General features: G+C 38.8%; 1 protein-coding gene across 4 annotated transcripts in view; it reads right to left on the bottom strand.

Moving 5' to 3' along the window:
* Positions 1-4,594: 4,594 nt before the first annotated feature.
* The window catches only part of Otud4 (OTU deubiquitinase 4), a 30,599-nt gene continuing 21,259 nt past the window's right edge, over positions 4,595-13,934 (bottom strand). For 3 of the 4 annotated variants that reach the window (XM_042701777.1, XM_042701778.1, XM_042701780.1), the window contains exons 15-21: positions 12,071-12,194; positions 11,167-11,222; positions 10,630-10,710; positions 9,157-9,295; positions 8,098-8,358; positions 7,345-7,385; positions 4,595-6,194 (exon numbers count right to left, since the gene is read on the bottom strand). In XM_042701777.1, the coding sequence (XP_042557711.1) occupies positions 4,977-6,194; positions 7,345-7,385; positions 8,098-8,358; positions 9,157-9,295; positions 10,630-10,710; positions 11,167-11,222; positions 12,071-12,194 (1,920 nt within the window). In that variant the 3' untranslated portion in view covers positions 4,595-4,976. The remainder of the gene's footprint in view (positions 6,195-7,344; positions 7,386-8,097; positions 8,359-9,156; positions 9,296-10,629; positions 10,711-11,166; positions 11,223-12,070; positions 12,195-13,934) is intronic. The other variant, XM_042701779.1, reaches the window with a different exon arrangement.

Raw genomic sequence — 13,934 nt, 5'->3', positions numbered from 1 at the left:
CTATTATTTACATCCTCAGTGCTTGACCTTTTCAGGCACCCCATGAGGAGTGCTAGCTCATCTTTTATCTATCCACTTGTGGAATGACCAATTCTGTAAGGGCTGTAACCAGTAAAGTCCCTTGACTTCCCTTCCTTTAGCTTGGTAAAGTCCCTTGACTTCCCTTCCTTTAGCTTGGTAAACACTAGCTCAGCCAGATTTGTTTTAATCCCTTTTCCTCTATTTCCCCCTGTGCCCCATGGTTGAGATGCTTCACTTAAGTCTCAAGAGGACAGCAGCTTGGCCTTGTGGCTTATCCACCACCCCGTGCCAAAACCAGTTTTCCACCAAGCTTTTTGATTCTGCTTCCTGAAAGTTCCTATTGTGTTAAGGCATTCATTTGACAATATCTCTGGTGGCTTAAGATGTGACATAGGCTTCAGTTCACACTGGGATCAGCTATTATAGGGGCTGAGATCCGTCCGAGTGGGTTCAAAACCAGGCTCCACTCTCAAATTTGATCACCAAAACAAGTAGAGCTCTAGTGTTAAACGAAAATGCAGGACCAAAACCTTGATTTTAAAACGTCGTGTATGCATCCTCATTCTTCTGAAAGCAGCTGAAAATTATGTAGGAAGTTTTATCTGTAATACCACTCAGAACAAGGTTCAAGTCAAGTCCAAATTCTACCACTTAGTGACAGGACCTTAGGAACTTAGTCTGAGTTTCATCTGTATGCATGTGTGTGAGAATAGGCTATAAAATTCAGTTTTAATTATACTTACGTTCTCTTACAGATGGAAAAATACCATTTCTTCATCTTAGAAGTGTACTGATTAAGATTTACATACTGACCTAGCTGGGTGTGGGTGGCTCATGCCTGTAATCCTAGTTACTTGGAGGCTGAGATTTGCAGATTGTGGTTCAAAGCTAACGAGGGCAGGGAAGTCCATGAGACTCCAAGAAACTACTCAGAAAATGTCTGAAGTGGTGTTGTGGATAAAGTAAGTGGTAGAGCAAGGCTTGCCTTGAGTTAAAGAACTCAAGGAGAGTGCCCAGGCTCAGAGTTTAAGTCCCAGGACAGGGGAAAAAAACAAATTTACATGCTGTATTTTGGTTACCCTGGGACGAAAGAATCAGAAGCAGAATCAGCAGACAAAATTTAATATACACACAGTTTTATATAGAATGCAGCATCACACCATGTAGGGCATTTACTCATTTTATACATTCAGAATATGTTCAAAACACTTCTTAAGGCTACAAAACAGAACATAGAAAAATAAACAGGAATATATTCAACACTTACAAAAAGTGATATGATAAAGAATATAAAGTACTATTTCTTTAAACACTTCAAAAGATATGTATATTTTTTTACAAGTAACATCACAAATGATCACATCTTCACATGCTTATAAGTATTTGTACTCAGTGTAAGGCTAGTATTTTTCATACATAAATTTTTTCTAGCTCTGTAACAATGCAATTTTAATCCATTCAAGTAAATTCAACCCCAAAATTGCTGCCTCCCAGCATTAAGACATGCACCCACCCCGAAAAAGATCTTCCTAAAAATGCATGGGGAGAGAAGGGGATATCTTTTTTAAAAGTCCCAATCAGTAGGAGTAAATAAAACTTTGAAACTGACATACTGGAAGTGAGGCATTATTAAGATTTTTAAAACAGGATTGAGACATAAAATAGCAAAACACAGTAAACAGAAATAGTGTAGCCAGATCTGCATTTTCTCCAGCTATACACTAGGATGGACCTTGCTTAGTACCCATAAGTGAAAGACTGAAGGTAAAACAAATGAGGCAAAAATAAATATTGCTAGTATCTAGGATGGCTGAGTATTTTCTAAACCAGAAATGTTTAGAAAGGAACTTTATTGCACCAAGTCAATCAGACGCAAGTTTGCAGTTCACAGGCATTTTTAATTCACCCTCGAGTCACAAAGGAAACAACACACTGCAACCAAGAGTTTGCATCAAATAGGCTGAATCTGCATGGTGATCTGAGGAAACCTACTCCTGTCAGATGGAGGCAGGGTCTGAGCTCAGGTCGGCCGTGAACAATGGACGTGTAAGTGGTCGGGAAGCATCGTGAGGACAACTCAGCTGCCAGTATCCTGCTGCCAAGGAGCACATGGGCAAGGACTGCAGACAGACTTGACAGGAAACAAACCTGAAGAGATCTAAAGCTAAAAGAAAAGAGCTGGACAGAAGTTCAGCAAAAGCACCTAACTAAAACAAGTAAGCTTTGGTTAAATATTTATTCTTCAAAATGTTATCTGATAATATTAATTTCAAATCTAAATAATGATCCTCAGTATTCCCCTTTTGCCTTTTTTCTCTGGGAAGATGTCAACACACAGTGACATAGCTACTATGAAGGAGGACAAAAGCTTGTTTGGCCCTAGTCTGACCTCAGCATAAGGCTAAATTGAAAAACAGAAAACAAATCTGACCTTCATGTAATGATTGATGATGTGACATCTCCCACATGTCAATGTTCTTTCTTTCGCTGCAGAAAGTTCCACCTGCTGGAGTTCTCTGAGCACTGCTTCCACCATTCTGGCTAGACCCCAAAAAAGCAAGTCTGTGCCTCCCTCCAGAGCCAGCTATTCAGTTCTTTAAGGTCCAACACAGTGACAGTAAAGAGCAGTATACTTTCTTATCAAATTTTTAAACACTTCCAGAAACAGATCCAACTCAAGCAAGAAAATGAAGGACAGTGGAAAAGCAATTTCTTTCGGACTCCTGAGATAAAATTTAGGTCAAACTTTTAAATCTGCTATCTATATCAAAATGTGATTTCCATAGTAAAAGTTGTCAAGCAAGCTCTCCTACATCTAAAAGAAAAAGTGTGGCCTAAAGAGGACCCTCTACACGTCTAATGCCATAATTTAACCATGTGTATTAGCAAAAAAAACTGGCTTCAGCAGGCAGCGCCCTCAACAACTGCTTGTTCTAGCTTCGATGGTGGCAAAAGAGAAATTCCTCTCCACAAGGTCTCCATCAGAGTTTTTCTTTGCCACACAACCATCCCAAATTTTTACCTAGCACCATCATAAAAAAATGCCATCTTTCAAAGTGCTCTCTAAAATTCTGTTACAAAACATCTAAATGCTAATCAATATTCATATCAGCAGTTACACAGACCATTAGGGAATTAAAACAGCACAGAGGTAAATAACCATTATTACAGTACAGTGGAGAGCTCAGAGCATTGCTGACATCCAAACATCCATACAGGTTATCAGAGAATCCAGAAAAACTTAAAAGTTTTAGTTTGTCAAATTCAAGTGAATTATATTTGCATTTACAGAATCTGTTATTTAAAAGAATGAAAAGAGCCATCACATCTATTTTTGAACATATTATTCAGGCCATGCAAAGAAAAATACTAGTATATTATTGCATAGCATACCTGATCAGAAGGTATCTCAACATATTTCAAAAAAAAAAAAAAGGGTAGGAGCCAGGCACCAGTAGCTCACACCTGTAATCCTAGCTACTCAGGAGGCTGAGATCTGAGGATCCACAGTTTAAAGCCAGCCCAGGCAGGAAAGTCAGTGAGACTCTTATCTATAATAAATTACAAACAACAACAAACAAAAAAAGCTGGAAGTGGAGCTGTGGCTCAAGAGATAGAGCCCTAGTCTTGAGCAAAAACAGCTCAGGGACCGTTCCCAGGCCGAGTTCAAGCCCCAGGATGGAGGTGTGGGGAAGGGTAAGGATGCGTTTTCACATTAGTATGTACAAACAAACACATTTTTACAAAGCAACACAGATGAATGAATACTGTGTTAATTCAGAATTCAATCTCCCAAATGAAAACAAGAGTGCAACATGCAAAGGGAACTTTGTGAATACTGCAAAACCTGGAAGCAGGATCAGAAACACATTACCCCCAAGAACAGCAAACTATCCAATGCAAAGCAAAATCATCATCTAGCAGCGTCCTCTACAAAAGAACTAGAAATCACAATCATATTTTGTACAGTAATTCCAGCCATGACAAGTAGAACATGCAAACGTAAAGTGATAAACACAACCAATGGTGCAAGGAGAAAATAAAACAGTAATCTTTCTATAGAAACTTGTCAAGCTAAAAACTTTTAACATTTCTTCTCAAAATATTTAGAATCTGTCAGTGCATTAGTGTCAAAGTGGCATTAAAAAAACCTCTGCAGTTTTAACAGATGCAGATTATTTCCAAAATGCATAGCATCTACATTTCTTTCGAGTAGGCACCATGATATTTACACCAGTGCTAGGAATTCTTGGTGGAAACAGCCATTTCACTGGATTTCCTACTGTTTCTTAAACATCTATTCTTGTATGCAATCTCAAGTTCAACAGATACTCACCAAAATTCAAAAATATACCCTATGGATATTAAAAGAACTATATACAACATTTCTAAGACACAGGTTAATAGGCTGCCTTATTCAAGTCTGACAGATATTGAGATGAAAGGCCTTTGGGCTGGAAGCATCTTAAAGACAGTGTTTGAGGCTGAGAACTGTTTGAGCCAGTTTATGACTAAGGCATTGCATAATAAAATATACATTTCTATTTGGTGCAATGTTATGTTTTGGAATCTATAGTGTTGTCAAATGGTTTTCTTGTCACTATAAAGCACACATTTCCAACATTTGACATCAAATTTATACAAGGAAAAAAACCAAACACTAAATCTATGTTTTATATTAAGTCGTTTATAAAAAATACTTTAACAAACTTAGGTTCTACTTTTTATGGGGGCAATCACCCGATAAAGATTTTGAATAAGAAATATGGCAATGCCAGAAATTCACCTGCCCCTTGAACTCATGTCCAAAATCTTGTCCAGAATGGGAATGAGGGTAAAGGGAGGGGAGGAGAGCGTTCCAATTTGGGTTTTTCTTTTCGTATGTTTTCTTTTAAAGCCTTCAGAAATATTCTCCCCAAGAACAGGCTTCTGCTCTAAAATACAAGGAGCCATCATCAAGTATGTTGGCCCCTGTGGCCATCTCCCATGCCTGATCTCCTCCTATCTCCCCTATAGGGCCGTCCTCTGACATTTCGATGGTACTGATAACCTTCCTCTCGGCTTCTGCTTGGCTGCCCTTTCCAGGACTCCTCACCTCTCACGTGTTGATATCCACCCCTACCAGAAGAGCCCCAATCACTTTTGTACTTCCTGCCTCCGTAGGTTTGGTTATAGAACTGCTTGGATCTGCCACTTCTCAGAATGTTAGACACTTCATTTTCATCTTCTGAGCTCTCTTCTTTTGGTCTTTGCACTCTGCTATCCATAGAGTTGGCCCCAGAGCTAACCACATTAGCAGCAGCAGTCTTAGTATCTTTTACTTTTTCTGGTTTTTCTTTCAGACTTTGAATGGTCCTCTTAGGCTCAAGGTCGACAGGCACAGTTTCTCTCTCTCTGTTTAGAATTTGAGTGGGAAGATGAGCTTTGCCCTCAGCTCCAGGAGGAAGGGAAGCCAGCGCCAGATCTGCCTTTCGTGTCTGGGATGACTGCTCTGCTCGGCCTTCATGCTTGGTACTCACACTTACTTCAGGCAAAGAGTGAGCACCTTCACCCTGGGCTTCTGAGAACTCATTTACTGCAGAGCTGGAAGCACATTCTTTTGACAGATCCAGATTTTCCAGGGGCAGATCCAATTCTTTTTCATCAGAAGGCAGGACAATATTCTGCCTCATGACAGGATTTTCTATAAATCCCTGAAAAGGGTACCCATACCAAACATGAGGAAAGAAAGGAGGTGCAATGGGAACCGGGCCCAAGAATGGACTGGGTCCAAAGGATGGCTGTGGATACATGTTCTTGCCGCTTAGTGATTCTTCATATTCTGCATGAAGCAGCTGCCCAGGGTTCTCAGATTCAAGATCAGCCTGGTAAGACAATTGCCCATGACTTTCAGACACCTGAGATGGAGGGATAACCAGAGGGGAAGAAAATGGCGGCGGCCCAATTTCTGCCTGTGGCATCTGACCATTAACACTGGCCTCAGTCTGCATAGGGAAGTGTGCATCAGCACAAGTACATTCGCTTTCATTCTGAGCAGGAGGTGCTTCTTGGAACCAAGGGTTATGAGGATACACAGGGACAGGGACCTTTGGGTACATCCTGCAGGCTGCCAGATAGGCCTGGTGCAGAGGGTACAGGTAAGAATGTGGAGCCCACATAGGACAACTATATGCCTGAAAGAGACAAAAGAAAATAAAACAAACATTTGAAAGAGAGACACATTAGGCTCAAGCTAAGTTTCCCAAGCCTGTAAAATACAGACATAGACTGCAGTCCAAATAGGAGATCAGTTCCAATATAAAAAGAACTGGAAAATTAAGTCATTTCCAGACTCCATTTGTCGCCCCTGTCTGAAAACACATACAGAGGCTGACAGGAAAAAGTATTTCAATTACTGGCAGTTTAGACCTAGACCCACATCCTAGCTCTCCCACAGGCTGTATGACCCACTAAATTAACTTGCCTAAGTCTAATCTATAGGAAAAGGCTACAAAAAATACATCATCTTCAGTGGTAGAGGTTCCACAATTCCAGGACCCTGAGAGCATTCCAAAGGCAAGGATTAATTTAGACTTCTGACTAACTTCAAAGGTTAACTTCAAAAGTGAAATTCTCCAATTCCTTATATGGAGTTCAGTGAAAAACCAAAATATGAAGAAAATATGACCAGCCAATTGGCTAATTAATTAAACCCAGCACTAACTAGAAAAACATAAAACTAGCCAATGAATAACAACACAAAAACTTATGAAACTGGTCGCTAGACCAGGAGAGGACACTTCATTTCATATTCTAAGTGCCCAGAACCCACAGAAACTCATTCAAGATCGAAAGAGAACAGACCTCCAACTCTCTTCCTAGGAAAAACTAATTTTACACTGACAATTTCCGAAAGGACTGCTCTGCTCATCCATGTGACTTCGATCCCTTCAACAGTTAAGGCTGGTAGAAAAACAGGAGCCCATTCCATTAAAAGAAAAAAAAAGCAAGCTAGGCTTGTATATACTAAATGGCTTTCCCAGGGCTACATACCTGAAAAGCAAGCACCACTTTAACCTAGCTCTTCACCCAATTCTTTAGTGAGGACCCTTCCTTGGGCTACTTGCAAAGGCAGCATTTACTGAAGGAATGTCCTCCCAAGGTTAAAGCACCATCAGATTAAGAGGGAAAGTAAGCAAACTGAAAATTCTACCACACAAAAATGTGAATAGTACTGAAATGCTACTTCATAAAATAGTGATATTTAGTAAATCTCAGATTAACAGTTAACACTAAATAGTAATAAAAGTTAAAAGTAACTTTGAAGTGATAAAATATAAATACCTTCACACCAAGATTGAAGAAGAATCGGAGAATGTTCTTATCTGAAAACAAAATAATCACTCACTGAAACTGTACATTCATCATCTTCAATCCATATGTACACATGTCTAACTAAAACAGGCTGTTTCCTCTAGCCTGTTACAAACAACCCAAAAGTTGCAGTAAAGCTAAACATCAGATTTTTCCTATAGACTTAAGTCCAGGTTTGCTACAGCTTTTCTCTACATTAACATCTAAATCCCAAAATAATTTAAACTGTCTTCTCATTAAAAATAAACCTGGGAGAAGGAAATTCAGGTGCCATTGTATTTCTTTTTCAACTTTGTGTAGCTTTTAAAAAACATTATGAAGTAAAAATGTTGGTAAATGTTAAGATTAATGACAACTAAATCAAATAATAGCTATGCCTATAACATCTGGACTTCTACTAAAGGCAAAAGGAGCTCAGAACTTAAAACCAGCCTGAGCTACATATCAAAATTCTATCTCAAAAATTAATAAAAATTAATAAAAATGGCAATGTAATTTTTTAAAAGTTTCAACACTGCTTAATGAAAAGAATGCCATATTCAACACACATAGAAAAGCATTTTCTAACAAAACCAATCTGAAAAAGGAGTGAAAGACCAAATGGCTAGGAGTGAAAACCAAACCCCTGCTATCTTCCCAAGTAAGTCCTTCCTGTGGCTTAATATACCTTTCCATTCCACACTAAATCAATTTGTCAAATAGATAAACAGAGGAAGATCTCACCTTTAGGCAGGTCCTCACCAGACTGACACAGTGAATAAGGTGGTGCAATGGCTCGATCTCCCTTTTCATTACAAGGAAACCCAGGATAGAGTGGGTCTTGGTAAAGGCTCAGTGTCTGAGGCAAAGGCATCAAGGGCTGGTTCACTGCCTGTATCGACACAGGAACTGGAGAAGGTGTTAAATGAGCTTGGGACACAGCAGAATCAGGTCCAGTAGTCAGAGTCTGTGTCACTGACAAAACTGGAATTTGAGCAGGAACACCTACAAAAGAGAAAGAAAGGAGTCAAAAACAATGAGAGAGTAAAAATACTTCTACTCTAGAAACATGGAATTTCTAGAATGCTATAAACAATAATGTTTCCATTTATAATGGATAGATAATATGGAGGCTAAGGATTCAAAGGATTTCTTATCAATGAAGGTCCCTTAGAAACACAGGAACTAAGCCTATCCATGTCTTCTAACTACAATTCTCAAAACCATGTGTAAGCTGGACACTCTTGTAATCCTAGCTACTTAGGAGGCTGAAATCTTGAGGACTGGGGTTCAAAAGCCAGCCCAGGCAGGAAATTCTGTGAGATTCTTATCTCCAATTAACCACTAGAAAACTGGAAGTGGCGCTGTGGCTCAAGTGGTAAAGCTCTAGCTTTGAGCTGAAGAGCTCAGGAACACAGCGCATGACCAACCAAAAAAAAAAAAAAAACATATGCAAGACACAGGTCCTACAAATAGTCCAATTGGGAGTCACAACGGATGTGACCATGGTAAAGGCATAAAATCTTGCTGCCACTTGGTGCTGAGCAAACAAATCCAACAATGGAGATAACTAGCTCAAGCACTCATCTAGGATATGTTGTGTGCTCAATGCCCACCACCCACATGAACTGAGACTTCTAACACTAAAGCTCAGCCAAACAGAAGACCAATGAGAAACTAGGATTCCACACACTGAACCCTCCCTATGGTCAAGCTTCTTGGGTCATGCAGAGATGCTCAATCAAGAATTTGTAGACAAAAGGCTTGTATTGACTGGTAGGATTTTCTAAATTTTTGTCTTACCTGTTGGTCCAAAAGTTGTAGGTTCACTTGGCCAGGCGGGCACAGTGGCTGGTAAAGAAGGCACCGCAGGAGTTAGATGTACCTCCGGAGAAACTAGGAGGGGAGCTGGATTTGATAAAGACACATGTTCTGCTGGCTTCTTCAAAAAATAGGGTAGCAGAAAAGGACAAAAAGATATTTTGATCAGCTATTGATCTTTTTTGTGCTGGTACTTGGAGCTCTGTACTCCTGCTAGACTTTTTCACTTAAAGCTAGAGTTCTACCACTTGAGCCACAAGTCTACTTCCAATTTTTTGTTCAAAGCCATCCTGGGCTTTGAACTGCGAGCCTGAGAGCTCAAGACTCTTGAACAGTTAAGAGTACAAGCAACAGACACCAGCACCTGGTGGTGGTATTGTTTCTATTAATGTGTGTGAAATAAAAGTTAATGATAGACAAGTAAAAGCTGAAAAAAAAACACCACACAACCACAAATACAGTTTTCTTCCCAAACTCTCATTTTCAACTTAACTCAAAGCACCATAAAAAGGTAAAGAAATAAAAATTTATCCAAGTCTGGGCACCAGTGACTCATACCCATAATCCTAGGAGGATAAGATCTCAGAATCAAGCCAGACCCAGCAGGGAAAGTCTGTCGTCTCCAATTAATAAGACTGCTATTTCCAATTAACCACCAAAAAGCCAGAAGTACAGGTGTGGCTCTAGTGGAGCAAAAAGCTCAGGGACAGTGTCTAACCCCCAAGTTCAAGCCACAATACTGGCACAAAACAACTCACTCAAATGTTAACCAAATAGGTATGTAATAGTTATAACATCAATGCCGACAACAATTGAGACTGGCTATTCAGAATAAAAATACAGAAAATAGCCGGGCGCTGGTGGCTCAAGCCTGTAATCCTAACTACTCAGGAGGCTGAGATCTGAGGATAACGGTTCAAAGCCAGTCAGGGCAGGAAAGTCCATGAGACTCTTATCTCCAATAAACTACTAGAAAACTGGAAGTGGTGCTATAGCTCAAGTGGTAGAGCACTCGCCTTGAGCTGAAGAGCGCAGGTATAGCACCCAAGCCCAGAGTTCAAGCCCTACAACCGACCAAAATAAATAAATAAATAAATACAGAAAATAATAACCACTCAAATTGTTAATTCTCTCAGTCCTCTTATATGCATTTTAAAATGATAGCATATATTTAAAAACTCACAGGGTGCCAGTGGCCCATGCCTGTAATCCTACTCAGGAGACTGAGATCTGAGGATTGTGGTTCAAAAGCCAGCCTGGACAGGAAAGTCCATGAGATTCTTACCTCCAATTAACCACCAGAAGTGGCACTTTGGCTCAAGGGGTAGAACGTTCACCTTGAGCTAAGAGCTCAGGGCCAGAGCCCAGCCCAGAGATCAAGTGCCACAACCAACAAACCAAAAAAAAAAAAAAAAAAGCTAGAACACTCCATGTCAAATACAACAAATTACTTACTTGTTCTGTGGGAGGCGAGCACTCTAACTTCTTTGACTTTGATGGTGAAGAAACTCTTGTACATTTATCATCACTAACATTCTTTGGGAGTAAAAGAAAAAAGTAATTCTGTATCTCAAAGATTTGGGGTAACTGTGGGTTAACTTGGGGTAACTGGTTGCTTCTATAATTCATTTCACATTCTGACCACATTACATTTTGATGACATTTTCGTGATTTTTCTAATTTTATGTTTTCACAAGTAACCTAGCTTTGTTAGGGTATATCTTTATCAAACCTCCATTAACTTGAGTCATGGCTTCCAACAATATAACCTCCCCCATTTAAAAGTATCAGTCTATTGTGTATTGTGAATTAGAGGGAAAAGCTACTTTGCAATGGCTTCAGAAACAGCAACTTAAGATGGTAGTACAATTGGTGAGTAATTTCTCCTTTTCCTCTACTTTCTCACTTTAGTAGAACTGTAAAACAGTGAAATCTTTCCTTCACTTCTCCCTAATACTAAAGAAAAGATGAAATTATATTTTAAACCTTTACCTCCAATGTGCTTGACTCAAGTTTTTTATCCAAGTGAGTATGTCCATGAGTAGACTCTGTAACATGTAACAGATCAAGATAAAAACAGATTTTTTAAAAAGCAGAAGCAATTAACAGGTTTGAATGCAGAAGACCAAATATGAAGATAAAGTCAAAAGTACTATTTGAATTATGTTGTCAGTGAAAAAGTTCTTTAAACAGTATTTAACATTCCACTCAAATCAATATTTCTTTCCAACAGTCAGGTATGTAACATTAGATAAATTACCTAGTAAATTTTTAAAGTTTGTTTTCTCAATCTATAATACAGTTGTTCACTCGCCCACCTTTGGGATACATTCCATAGAACCTTAGTCAAAAGCCCACAAATACCTTTCCCTCATATATATATATATATATATATATATATATATATATATATGTATATATATATATATATGTAATATATATATATATACTTATATTTATAAAGCAGGCACAAAAGACAATAACAACAGCAGAATAAATCAACTCTTAATAATACAGTGAAAAACAAGTCAAAACAATTTGATCCATCTCTCAAAATAGCTCCGTGTTTTTTTTTCACCTGTTTACTTGAAGCACTCTGGCTTCTAAACTTTGGCAAGAGGGCTATCACACTCCTCTTGCACTTTGGGATGGAACACTACTATCTACACCTGGATTATTTACCTACAGATAATAAAACAGCTAATGGATATACAGGCCAAAGGAATGAGGCACATCAGAACAGCAAGAAGCAAGATTCTGTAACATGAATACTAAGAACAAAGCTCAATTTAAAACCTTTACTTCTGTTGACTTTGGATTGCTCAAACTGCAGGGGAGTAATGTTTGCTAAAAGCAAAGGACACAGATGAGTAAGGGGAAACAATGAAATGCATACCTTTATCTTTTCGCTCTTCGGCATCCATTCTCCGCCTGCTTCCTTTCCTATCACTTGTATGTGAAGATTTTCTCTGGACACATGGGTTGCTACTCTGAGAAGCTGGCTGACTGACAGATGAGCTCTGTAAAATGAACAAAACACAACATTCTGTGTTGAAAATTACTCTAGATTATATGAACAAAAGTTTTATCTTATTCAGATCTCTAACTAAAAATCACAAATCTCAGCCCTATATTTTTATACTTCTGAAACAGTATGACCTAGAATCATATCTGTGTTCTATATGAATAATCTGATTACTGAATCAAAGCATTAGGCAATCAGACCTTCAGTCCAGTAAGTAGTTAAGACGTCTTGCTATCCCCCTTTCAGAAGCTACCTTGACAAATCTTTACCCTGCAACTTACATTTATTTGCAAATATTAACACCCCATCTACCCACCTTTGAAGAATACACTGAAGCAGCAACAATCATACAGAGAAAAACTAGGGGTAGATTAGCAGCCACAGTACACCAGTACATTATGTTAATTAAAAACCTTTTGAATAATAACATTCTGCTTAAATCAAACCACTAAATGCTACTGTCGAGAGAAAAGTCACATAAGCTCTGTGTGAACTCCAACCTTCTAACTGGTCAAACAAGCAAACTGATCAGTCAGCTTTTTAAACTTAACTACCACTGAAAATCCCATTAATGTTATATCACTCTTAGTAAACTTTTCACAGTGAGAAGAGGATTTCCATCCTATTTTCTAGGGAAAAAAAGCCTAAGCCAATATTCAATCAATTTTACTAAGACTAAAAATAAGTACAAAAAACATCTATCATACACGGATTTGGGCATTTCTAGTCATTAATTCCTAAGGACTAACCCCTACACTAAGGACTAACCCCCTACACTGCATCTTTTCAGATGAGCAACTCCAAGGAATTCCACAAGCAGAAGGCCAAGAACTAAATATATGGAGTTGAACATTCGTCCTGGTATCACGGGTAGCCTCCCATGACATTGCACTGTATCTGTAGGACACCAAAACATGAACCAGTTAGTTATCACTCTACCATCCTGCCAATAATTCATACACTTATGTGGTACTGGACTCTCCCCTCTGACAGAGGCCTGACACAAAGTTAAAAAGCCTGAAAGCTCACACACACATCTTTGATTAGAAAAGATAATGTCTAACACACAGAGGAAAGACAAAACAACAGGGTACTTCCATCTCCAGTCCCCAAACACTATGAAAAACAACTTTCACTAGTCCCACTAGTAAAGTGCAAAGTGACTTTCCTGATTATATGCATATACTCTGGAAAGTGTTAACTAAATAATGAACCTCCAAGTTGTATGCTTAACATACTTGATTCAAAAAAAAACAAAAAACAAAAAAAACTACTAGCCAATCAGGGCATGGTGGTACATACTTGTAATACTAGTTCTAGGAGGTGTAAATAATAGTCCAGGGCTGGCCCTGATAAAAAGCACAAGCCCCTATCTGAAAAATAAGTGAAGCAAAAATGGCTGGCATAGTGGCTCAGGTGTTAAGAGTCCCTGCCTACCAAGTGTGAAGCCCTGAGTTCAAAGCCCAGTACCACCAAAAAAAAAAAAAAACCCAGAATGAGCAAGTAAAAGTACTTCCTTTTTGTTCTGAAACTCGCTATGTATCCTATGACTGATCTTAAATCATGAACCTCCTGACTCAGCCTCACAAGTACCTGTAATACAGGAATGTAGCAGCATGGTCGGCTCTACTCATCTTTAAGGGACTTTCAATTTAAAAATTACTAGGCTCACTATCAGGATCTATGGCTAAACACAGAAATCATACTAAGACTTCCAGGATTTGAGGCATGGCTG

This window comes from Dipodomys spectabilis, unplaced genomic scaffold (genome assembly GCF_019054845.1).
Source record: "Dipodomys spectabilis isolate Male_0828 unplaced genomic scaffold, ASM1905484v1 ptg000297l, whole genome shotgun sequence".
NCBI classification, from domain to species: domain Eukaryota; kingdom Metazoa; phylum Chordata; class Mammalia; order Rodentia; family Heteromyidae; genus Dipodomys; species Dipodomys spectabilis.
This window is presented reverse-complemented; position numbering and strand designations above follow the sequence as displayed.